Genomic DNA, 12,103 nt, shown 5'->3' with positions numbered 1-12,103 from the left:
GAAAAAGACATATGGGGTGTAGTCTGGAACAAACCAGGTGTAAGCTTTTAACAGTCTTCTTCTGGTGGAGTGCACTTAATTCCCAGGATGTGTTTAATTGTCCTGATAGGAATTGTAACAACACAGTGAAGTGTCTACCAAGGAAGCTCATTAGAGACTTAGTAGCCAAAGTTTTTATTGAGAGCTGTTCACCTAGGTACGCTTTGCCCAACAGGTACCAAATTTCCAGACTCCCAAGAGGGAGGCAGGTGTTCAGCATAAACTGTATTGTTTGCACAGTTTTGGCGCAGTGAGCCATTCTTGTTAGTGAATGGTGGGAACCCTCCCAAAATCCAAATTCTCAGATGCCAGCCAAGGGCCAACCTTGTAAGCAAGTGTTTCAAAGGATAGCAGTATCATGAATATAGTATACACCTTTAATTATTTAGATTTTCTTTACTTTCTGTCAATAATATCACATAGTTTCTTGTGGAGAGGTTTTGCGTATTAATATCAGATAGCCAATCAGGGTTCAGATGCCTAATTTTCTCATAAATATAAATTTTTAGCTTGTTTGAATCAAGATCCAAATTAGGCTCGCCCACTGACATTGTTTGATATGTCCTTTAAGTCTTTTTTTAGACTGTAAATTCTCTAACTTGTTAGTTCCCCCTGCCCTTGTAATTTATTTGTTGAATAAATTGGATTCTTTATTCTGTAGAGTTATTCACTGTCTGGATTTTGCTGATTGCATCTCCATGGTGTTTAGTATGTTCCTCTGTCCTCTGTATTTCCTATAAATTGATCATTAGAGCTAGAGGCTTGATCAGATTCAGGTTTTGTTTTATTTTTTTCTTTATTTTTGGCAAAACTATGTTATAGGTGCTGGTGTGTTCCTTCATTAGGTGCTGTATGATATCTAGTTCCTCTTTTGTGATATTCACAGCTGTTGACATTTAATTCCTAGATTCATTAATTCATTATAGGATGCAAGGTGAGGATGTTTTAATTTGATCATAAAGAGAAATTTCTCCACATCTACCATTTGGCTACTCAGTAGTATAGTTTATAAAACAAAAGTACAATAAATGCTTGACTCTTGACCAGTTTTCCAAATAATGAGTTAATTCACTAGCAAGCACTAGTGGTGACTAATGAGTTTTTTTGGTTGTTGTTGTTTAAATATCATTATGAACTCATGGATTTAAATATATTTGTGTTTTAATCCATCGCAGTTGGCTTCTTTAAGTTGGCTTTTGGGTCCTACAGACAGGGCCCTACTAGTCTTGAATGGTTTCTTGCTATTTGGTATGACAGGATGTATATTTTTTTTAAGTAGGTATCTAATTCTTCTAGTGATATTCGTTGAAAAGATTATCCCTTCCCCCATTAAATAACCTTGGCATCTTTGTAGAAAAATCAGTTGACTTTGATTATGGGTGTATTTCTGGACTATTTTCTTTTCCATTGATCTGTATGTCTACCTTATACTAATTCCACAGTCTCGCTATTATTGTAACTTCTTTAATTTTAAAAGTAGAGGAAAGAGAATCTCTTCATTAAAACCAAACCAAACCTCAAGGAGAAAATTTATTAGCTACCTCTGAATAGTATGATTTCATCTCTTTTGGCTTATAGCAGTTGTTAAATTTTATAGTACTGTATAATTAATATACCCATTTCTCACTTATCGACATGGTTAGGTTCCAAAAACCAGGTCATTTATGTGAAAATGGAGGATGACCACAATCAGATCACAAAGTGGAGGGTGACTGTATCATTACGTAACTGCCAAATTATATTCTTACACAACTGCCAAACTACTGAGAATCATGGCCCAGCCAAGCTGACACATAACCTTACCCATCACAGCCAGTGTTACTCTCGTCTTGCACCTCAGCAGTCAGATTTTTTTTATCATTGTCGTGAATGGGAATTGTCAGATAACGTATTAATCAATAAGCGAGAAGTGTACTTGAAAGTTTTGATTAGATTATACTACCAATTTGAAGTATGCTCAAATTGGCAGTGCTGTGTACTTACTTAAACTTAGTAAACCCGTTGCTGTCAAGTCTATTCTGACTCATAGTGACCCTATAGGACAGAGTAAACTGTCCCATTAGGGTTTCCTAGGCTGTAATCTTTAAGGAAGCAGACTGCTACATCTTTCTCCCACCGAGCAGCTGATAGGTTTGACCACCGACCTTTTGGTTAGCAGCCAAGCACTTAACTGGAACAACCAGGGTTCCTCTTAAACTTAGTACAAGGATTTAATTTCCTTTAAGGTTAAGCTTATTTAAAATGATTCTGTTAGAGCTATGTAAATGCTGACTTCTTGTTATTTCATAGTTTATCTTGAGGAATGTGAACTGGCTAGACAGCTTCATCCAAAGGAAAATGACTTGGTGTTTTTGGTTCCTGAAAGACTAAACGAAGAGAATAATACAGAAGGAAATCTCATGCAAGATCCCCATGAATATTATTGTGGTTATGTTTATAAATTTCGCCGTACTTCAGTCAGTAAGTAAATAATGAAGCATTGAAAATTAATCTGTTAGATACGTTAAAAAAAAAAAAAAAAACCCAAACCCACTGCGGTCAAGTCAGTTCCAACTCATAGCGACCCTATAGGTCAGGGTAGAACTGCCCTGTAGGGTTTCCAAGGCTGTAAATCTTTATGGCGTCAGACTGCCGCATCTTTCTCCCATGGAGCTGCTGGTGAGCTGGAACCGCTGACCTTTGGGTTAGCATCCAAGTGCTTTAACCACTGCGTTACCAGCACTCCTGATTAGAGTAACCTTATTTCCTATTTTCCACTAAGTTGTGCTTTACCAGCTATGTATTTGCTATACAGTTACTAGACGTGTATTTGCAATGTCGATTACTCGTCATTCAGAGTCTTTCTTATAGTTTTACCTAGACTCTCCTGGAAAAGGCCCAGGATTTATTGTGACAGCTTTATGATTTAAAAGCTTTCTTTTATAATAGTCCTCTCCTTTTGGTGCACTTTTTCATCTGTCATAGTGTTTGTTATAAAACAGGTAATTTGCAGAACAGCTGTTGTACCTTAAATCATATTCCAGCCTTGGTCTGGGACTAATTACTCTGCTTTCTTCATAGCATTTACCCCCATCCGACAGGTTTATTTGATTACCTGCCTCTGGCTTCTAGAAAATAAACTTTTTGAGGACAGGAACATTGCCTGGTTCTTAGGAGGCATTTAGTAAATATTTATTGAATGGATCATTTAAATACCGTACACAAAAACATAAGCTAAAAAATACCTAATTCTAAATAACCTTTTTAACTGGACAACAGTATTCACTGGTAACTGAAATTGCTTTTTCTTCTTTTTGATAATAGTGCGTAACGGGAAATCTGAGTGTTGCGTTTCCATCCAGACTCAAGACAATTTGCCGGTCAATTTAAATGAACTTGTGAAATGTATTGTAATCAGTTCTCTGGTAACTACACAAAGGAAGTTGAAAGCCATGTCTCTGTTGAGTGGTCGGAACCAACTGGCCAGGGCTGTTCTGAATCCAAACCCCATGGACTTCTGTACAAAAGATTTACTAACTACAACTTCTGAGAGAATTGTGAGTAATAATTATATGATACCAAGGAAAGTCATAAAACTTCATGTCAGAATATTAAAGCATCAAAACTTTACCTGCTACATATTCCTGTATGTCTGCAACAAAGACACATTCAATGTGAATGCACAGTGACGTTGTTTCATGCTTAGTTTTCTTTAAAGTGTGTGTGCCTTTAATATTGCCAAGTATATGATTAGGTTAGTCAGCTTACCTCAGGAAAGCGGTTCAGTACAATAAAGAATTGAAAATAAGCTTGAAGAACACCATTAAAATGTTAGGTCAGCTCTTAAATGTTTGTTAGGTTATTAAAATTCAGGATTAGGAGTAGGTTTAATGGATTTATTTTGCATTTGAATGATAAATGAAGAATTGACAGGTAATGCTACATATGCGAAGATGAAGTTGTTTTGTGTCAACATTTATTTCTCACTGTAAAAGCTGTATATAAACTCCAGGAAATTAACAGAGAGAAAGGCAAAGGAACCTAATTTTTTTTTTTTTTTTTAACTCCTACTGCGTGCTAATAATAGGTGCCTGGGTGGCGCAAATCGTTTGATCTCGGCTACTAACTGAAAGGTTGACAATTTGACCCCAACCAGTGGTACCATGAAAGAAAGGCTCAGTGATCTGCTTCCACAAAGATTACAGCCAAGAAAACCCTATGGAACTCTCAGTTATACTCTTGTAACACATGGGATCACCATGAGTTGGAATCTACTCAGTGGCAATGGGTTTTGGTTTACTGTGTGCTTAGGACTTTCATGTGCTTTATCTCATTCAATTCTCACCCTTTAAGGAATCCCACGTTTTTTGGATGACAGAGCCTGAGGCTCACAGGTTGGGAGTTTAGTGACCTAGCTTGTAAGTGAAACTGAGGTTTAGATGCAGTAGGAAAGAAATAGTATTGGAATATTAGTTTTTACAGTGAAAGGAAAGAATTAACTAAAATAGAATCAGAGAATGCTTAGAAGAAAATTATAGAAGTAAATGTAATTTGTTTTGATCTTCTTTGTAAGAATCACAAACAATAATACGCCCTGTAGTATTTTTGAAATGGACTGAGAAGCCTGCTGATACTTGTAAATAATAAGTTTTTCCTCCAGTAGTGAAAGCAGCCCTTAGATTAAAGGTCCCTTTGGGGTGTTGCCTGACCAAAACAAAAGCTGCTGGCTGGTATAGATTAGAAGAAATTCAAATGATGTTTTCATTATCTTCCCTTCATGTGCCAGTGTAGAGAAAACAACTCAATCTCACTAATGTCTTTTTTGTAGATTACCTACTTAAGAGATTTCAATGAAGACCAAAAGAAAGCAATAGAAACTGCATATGCAATGGTGAAACACTCACCATCAGTTGCAAAAATCTGTCTGATTCATGGACCACCTGGAACAGGAAAATCAAAAACTATTGTTGGCCTCCTATACCGCCTACTGACAGAGGTAGAGTGTGAGTGAGGGCATTGCGGGTGGTAATTGAATACATTGCTTTGTTTTACATACTTGAATTAACCGGTATATATAATTATTAAAATCCTTTTTTCCTTTAACTTTTGTATTTTTTTTTATATTGTTGTTGTGTGCAACTGTATCAGAGAAAGGGAGGGAAGGTTGTAAGTAGTAGGAAAAGCACAAAACACTATCTCAGGTGAAACTAATCCTAAGGGCTAGAATGGTCTTATTTCGGCTTCATTATAGGTCCCAACTAATGCCAGGAAACCATCTTTAATGTATTCCAGGGCTACATTTTGGTTAGACAGAGTATTGATTACATTAAGTGGTTGGTTAGGTGTAAGACTCAGGATAGTTGATAAAATTTTATGCCAGAGTAATTTTAATGTCATTATAAGATATAAGTGCTTTTACTTATTTTTACCATAGTGGAAACTTGAGCATACACAGAACTAGAGAATAACTTTAAAACTATACAATAGAGCTCATCAGTTTTTTTTTGTTTGTTTTGTATGCATGTGGCAAATTCTAGAACCAGAGGAGGGGGTATTCAGATGAAAACTCCAATGCCAAAATCAAACAGAACCGTGTTCTTGTGTGTGCACCTTCCAATGCAGCTGTTGATGAACTTATGAAAAAAATTATCCTCGAATTCAAGGAAAAATGTAAAGACAAGAAGAATCCTTTGGGTATGATCCTTATGTGGGCTTTAAATATGGTTTTTTCAGTGTTTAGTGTGGGCAGCTTTGAATGACAAAGAGCAAGCCAATCCTGGTAATAACTTCTACTTAGAGCTGTAGCTCATATGAACTCATAGATTCATGTAGTGCTAGGTAGCGAGGTTTCAACAGAAAACAAAAGCATGATCCTGGACTTGAAGGAAACATACAGTCTAATGAGGGAAGTGGACAGGTCATTGGACAATTAAGTTATAGAGCGATAAGTTCTGTAATAGGTTAAAGACGGGGGGTGCCTTCAGATCACCTGAGAGGGGCCCTTGATTCAGTCACGTGCGGGTTAGGGAAGGCTTTTGGAGGAAATGATGTCTAAAATGAAAACTGAAGAGCAATAAGGAGTTAGCCATGGGAAATAAGGGGAAAGGGCATTCTAGCAGATGTTATGATAAATAAAAAGGAGCAGAGGCAAGAGAGCTTCAGATAGTTCAGTGTAGCTAGAATGTAATAAGTTCCATGAGGGCCTAGTAGATATTTAGTGACTATAAAGCTAGAAATATTAGTAGATTTAAAATATAACACTTTCAGTAAACATTGACTTATTGAAAATAGTAAAAACAATAATTGTTTATAGTTATTGAGTGTTTATTGTATGTCAGTAATCCTCAAAATAATCCTGTGAGAGAGGTATTAAATAATCCTATCCTGTGAGTAGGGAAACTGAAGAGTAGAAATGTTAAATACTACAGGAGTAAGAAAACTTTGTTTTGTTTTTATAGGAGTAAGAAAACTTTTTAGTAGAGTTCATGTAATAGTGAAGAGCATCACCACAAATGATTCAGGATGCTTGACTGAGATGTAAAATAATTTGTTTACTTAATCTTAAAAAACTTACTCTTCATATCACTCATAACAGGTGGTATGGCTATAGCTTTATATTAGACTATTTTTCCAAACGCATATATCTTGTCTTCCCCCAACAGATTTTATATTCTTCCAGGATACCTGACAATGCTGTTAGGTTAGGATTAGATTCAGCTACAAATAATAGAGACTTTAGATACAGTGGCTTAAATATAGTAGTAATTTCTTTCTTACTCAAAAGTCCAGGGTTGGGCAGTAGGCAGACCAGCACTGGTTTGGTGACTGTGCTCCAGAGTCTTCAGAGACTTAGTCTCCTTGTAGCTTGTTGCTCCATTGTCTGTGACCTCCATTCCTTAGTGTGCACCTCATAGTCAGAGATGGCTGCTCCAGCTCCAGTAATCACATCTAGCAAGCATGAGGAAGATGAAGAGGGGCAAAGGGAACGTAGCAGCATCTAGATTCCTGGCTGCTGCCCATGGCAGTTCGGCTTATTTCCTCTTGTCCAGAAGTCACTCACATGGCCATACTCAGTTACAGGGGAGGCTGGGACATATCCTCTTTATTCTAGAGGATCATACATGTGTTTCCTTTTTCTTACATATTACCTGTGTATAGAATTCATTTGCGTCTTAGAACTTACAATACATTATCAGTCTGCAACTTAAGTTTGTAAGATTTGTGATTTTATGTGCAGCTATAATCCATATTAACTGCTGTATGATATTGTACGAGTATGCAGTTTATTCATTATCCGTTGATAGAAATTTAGTTTATTTCCAATTTTAAACCCTGTTGCAGTGAACACATGCGTATTTCTTCAGTGCAGGTATAAAAATGTTCCCTGCTTTGGACAAGTGAATTGTACTGTGTAATGCTACATAACAGTTGAAAGGACAGTAAAAGGAGCACATTAAAGCCCTGCATTGTTTTTTATGTCTCCTGTGTGTACACGCAGCTTAATAGGGCAGTGCTTTTCAAATTGTGGGTTGTGATCAAATAGTGAATTATAAAATCAGTTTATGGAGACCACAACTAGTATACTTAAAACTTAAATAAAGTAGAATAGAAGAAAATAGAAAAGACCAGAGTGCATCACAGGTAGTATGGGTAAGTATTGTTTTGTGAAACTCGTTTCAGTTGCGAAGTGTGTGTATAGGCATATGTCTGTGTACGTGTGTGTGTATGTACTGGGTTTCAATATGAAACGTACTGCATGCTATAGTTTAAAGCCAAACGCGTTGTCTTAGTTATCTAGTGCTGCTATAACAGAAATACCATAAGTGGGTGGCTTTAACAAATAGAAATTTATTTCCTTAGTTTGTTGTTGTGTGCCATTGAGTTGATTCCGCCTCATAGCAACCCAGTGTGATAGAACTGCCCCATTGGATTTCTTAGGCTGTGGTCTTTACAGGAGCAGATCATCAAGTCTTTTCTCTTGTGAAGCAGCTAGTAGGTTCAGCCATCGACCTTTCAGTTGCAGGTGAGCACTTAACCATTATACCACCAGGGCTCCTTTTCTTACAGTTTAGGAGACCAGAAGTCTGAATTCAGGACGCTGGTGCTGGGGAAAGGTTTCTATCTCTGTTGGCTTTGGAGGAAGGTCCTTGACTCTTTTCAGCCTTGGGTTCTTGGTGATTTTCTTGTGGCATGGCATATATCTCCCCCTATTTCTGCTTCCTTGCTTAATCTGCTCTTTCATATCTCAGAAGAGATTGATTTAAGACACACTGTACACCAATACTGCCACATGAACATAACAAAGAAAACCCATTCCCAAATGTGATTGTAACTACAGGAATAGGGTTTACAACGCGTATTTTTTGAGGGGGATGTAATTCTATCCATAATATTTCGCCCTTTGACCCCTCAAAATTCATGTCCTTCCCATATGCAAAACACATTCACCCCCTCACATCTTCCCAAAAGTCGTAAATAATCTCTAAGTCCAAGATCTCATTCTCTGAATCATCAATCAAATATGGGTGAGATTTAAGGCATATTGCATTCTGTGGCAAAATTCCTCTTCATTTGTAAACCTGTGAAATCTAGAATACAAGTTATCTACAATGGTAGAACAGGCACAAGTTGGACATTTTCATTACAAATACGAGAAATTGGAAGGAAGGAGGGGATAATGAGCACCAAGCAAGTCCAAAATCCAGCAGAACAAATATAAACTCTGAAAGTTGTAAAATGATCCTGTTCACTGAGACCATCCAAACTAGCCATGCCCTCCAGACTCTGGGTGTTGGCCATGCTCTTTGGATTCTGGGTGGAGGGCCATCGGCTTTAGCCACACCTTCTAGGCCCATTGAGATGGCAACTCTGCTCCCATAACTTTGGACAGTCCCATTCTTGTACACCTGAGTGGTGAATCCTTGGCCCTGGCAGACCCCATTCTTCTGCCCTTTGGGCTTGGAGGCCCACCTCCACAGCTTTGGGCAGAGGCCCCATCCTCTCAGCACACATGAAAGGCAGCCCTACGCTCCAGAACCGAGTTGGTGAGAATCTGACTTTTTGAAACCTAGGAAGCCATGGTTCCATTCTTTGAAACATAGGATGCTGTGGCTCCACCCTATGAGATTCATGAGACAGAGGCTCCACCTTTGAAACTAAGACAGCCCTGCTTCCCATGCTCCCTTGAAAATTTCCGCTGATCTCCTGACTTCTCCAGGGATGGTTCTTTTATTTTCATGGAGGACATGTGTAGCTCCTTTGGCCTGTTTCCTGCCTGTAGAATTCCAAGAGGCAGAAAGATTTCTTTCCTTTCATCCTTTCTATGTCCCCTTCAGTCTAAGCTGATGGGTTTTGTGCTGTGGTAGTGGTTTAGATCCATCAGTCACAGGCTTAATCTCTTTAACATAAGATTGTATAGCTGTGTCCTTGGTGAAGATTCTAGAATATGAGTCTTGAGTTTGTACAGTAGAATTTTCCAAGTCTTTATAAGTTTTGTTTTCATTTTGCACAGCTCATTTTTAAGGCCATCTCTTTCACATTTTGCTATAAGCGACAAGAAGAAACCATGCAGCTGCTTTAAGAGCTTGCTTAGAAATCTCAATATCCAAGTTTATCACTTACACATTCTACCTTCCAACAAACATTTGAACATAACTCGTACAAGTTCTTTGCTGCTGCGTAAAAAGCATCGCCATTACTCCATTGTCCAATCACATGTTTATCATTTCCTTTAAAAGCCTCATTAGAAGCACCTTTGTTAACCAATTGCCAATCTGACACAAAGGGTCCTTGTCTTTTCCCAAGTAAGAATACACGCGAAAGGCAAACTTTATTTTCAGCAAGCTTTATTTTGCTTGAGTAAAGCAAAAGGAGTCAGCGGGGATCTAAGCCACTCCAAAAGACTGACTCAAAAGGGAAGCAAGGCTAGGGCTTATCTAGGTTTGGTGGAGACAAGAGAGTAATGACTACTTAGTGGGCTTCTTTCAAGGGGCGAGTTCTTCTTAGAATGGCGGTACATGTGAATTAGGTTGCACGTGCATCTGGAATCCAAGATGGAACCCGCAGATATTCAAGTGGAGTCCTTTTCCGCAGCCCTTGGCATCACTTATTATGGGATATAGTACAGGCGCATTGATCCTTGGCAGTACATCACCATCTTCGGAGGGCTAAGGAAAGTTAACCAGCGGAACAGCAGTCACACTTTGTTCTTCTGCGCATGCGGGAGCCTGTAAAGGGGGAAGGGACTAGAAAACAACACTAAGAAGGAGATGGTAATTCATGGGTTGTTTCAGCCTTATTTCATGTTGACAGGGTGTGGTTCTTGTTTACCCAACTTCCAGGTGGTAATCTTTTAACAGCTCTTTTGTTCCTCCAGCACTGTTAACCCTATCTGTCTCACTTTAACCTCCACATCTTTAGTAACATTCTGTAGACAGTGCCATATGTATTCTCTTAAGACAGTAGAGACTTTGTCTGTGGCTCTCCCCTTTTCCTTCTGTGCCCTTACAGTAATTTTACCAACAGTCTCTTCAAGGCAATCAAGGTTTTACTATTAGGCATCTTAAAACTCTTCCAGCCTCTGCCCATTACCCAATTCCAAAACCACTCCCACATTTTAGGTATTTGTTGGGACAGCACCCTGCTCTCTGGTATCGAATTCTGTCATAGTTAGGCACAGTGGTTGAGACCTCAGCTGGTAATCAAATGTTTGGCAGTTTAAATCCACCACCTACTCCTTGGTAACTCTATGGGACAGCTCTTCTCTGTCCTATAGAGTCGCTCTGAGCCACAGTGGACTTTGCAGCAACAGGTTTTTTAACTATAACAGAAATACCACAGGTGGATGGCTTTAACAAATAGAAATTTTTTATGTCACAGTTTAGGAGACTAACAGTCTGAATTTGAAACACTGGCTCTAGGGGAAGGCTTTCTGTCTTTGTTGGTTTGCGGGAAGGTTGTCTCTTTTCAGTCTTGGCTCCTTGGTGATCTTTCTTCCGCTATCTGTGCTTCCTTGTTTAATCTTATTAATCTGCTCTTTTGACTTAAAACATACCCTAGGCTAATACTGCTACGTTAACATAACAAAGAAAAGCCATTCCCAAATGTGATTATAACCACAGGTAGTGGGTTAGGATTGATAACACATACTTTTGGGGGACACAATTCAATCACTAACAAGCATTTATGTAAACACTGGTCATGTACGTGTGCGTGTGTGCGCGCATGTGTGTGTGTATGTGTGTGTGTGTAGCAAAACCCAGAGTCTATATTTTATCAGGTTAAAGAAATCACCTTCTCATTACAGCTTTGCCAAGAGTTTTTTATCATGAATGGGTATTGAACTTTGTTGCAGGCTTTTTTTTTTTCTTTTTATCCGTTGAAATGGTAGCGAAGTTTTCCTTCATTAATTTGTTAAATGTGGTAAATTACGATGCTTTTCTCATCTGAAAACATCTTTTATTCCTAAAATAAGCCCAACTTGGTCCCATGTTATTAATGAGGCCATCCTGTAATTTTTCTTTGTCATAATGTCTTTGTCTGGTTTTAGTATTGAAGTTACACAGACTTTAAACAGTAAGTTGGAGAAATTTTCTGCAATGTTTTATATAAGCCAGGGTTTATTTGTTTCTTGAAGGTTTAGTTAACTTGGTATATATAATTATAGCCTTCTGAATTTATTAATTTTTTTTGGCAGATGGGCAGGTCTTTACCTACTGTTTAAATTTCCTTAATGGTTATAGATCTTTTGACGTTCCCTGTTTTTGTGTGAGTTTCGCTAATTCATCTCTTTTAAGAAAAATTTCCACTTTATCTAAGGTCTTCAGGTATATTGGCATAAAATTGTATATTGTATTCTCATGTTTTAAATTTCAACTGTATTTATAGTTGGGCCCCGTTTTTTATTCCCTGTGTTATGTATTTATGCCCTAACTCAAGTGTGGCACAGGCCTGTGGTTGGAAAGTCCCAGAGGAGAGTTTATTTTTTACCAGCTGAGCCCAGGCCAAGATAGATACACTTCTTTTTCATCTCTCCGTCTCTTCCAGGCTTTCTGTTGGGCATTAAAAGCCAAGTCCTTATTTTGGA

General features: G+C 38.2%; 1 protein-coding gene across 3 annotated transcripts in view; it reads left to right on the top strand.

Moving 5' to 3' along the window:
- SETX (senataxin) overlaps positions 1 to 12,103 on the top strand; it is a 95,816-nt gene that overhangs the window by 59,085 nt on the left and 24,628 nt on the right. For all 3 annotated transcript variants that reach the window (XM_049895164.1, XM_049895165.1, XM_049895166.1), the window contains exons 12-15: positions 2,329 to 2,499; positions 3,343 to 3,575; positions 4,847 to 5,014; positions 5,556 to 5,712. In XM_049895164.1, coding sequence (XP_049751121.1) covers positions 2,329 to 2,499; positions 3,343 to 3,575; positions 4,847 to 5,014; positions 5,556 to 5,712 — 729 coding nt within the window. The remainder of the gene's footprint in view (positions 1 to 2,328; positions 2,500 to 3,342; positions 3,576 to 4,846; positions 5,015 to 5,555; positions 5,713 to 12,103) is intronic.

Source organism: Elephas maximus, chromosome 9 (assembly GCF_024166365.1).
Source record: "Elephas maximus indicus isolate mEleMax1 chromosome 9, mEleMax1 primary haplotype, whole genome shotgun sequence".
Classification (NCBI taxonomy): domain Eukaryota; kingdom Metazoa; phylum Chordata; class Mammalia; order Proboscidea; family Elephantidae; genus Elephas; species Elephas maximus.
The sequence above is the reverse complement of the archived record's forward strand: the minus strand, read 5'-3'. Positions and strand labels throughout refer to the sequence as shown.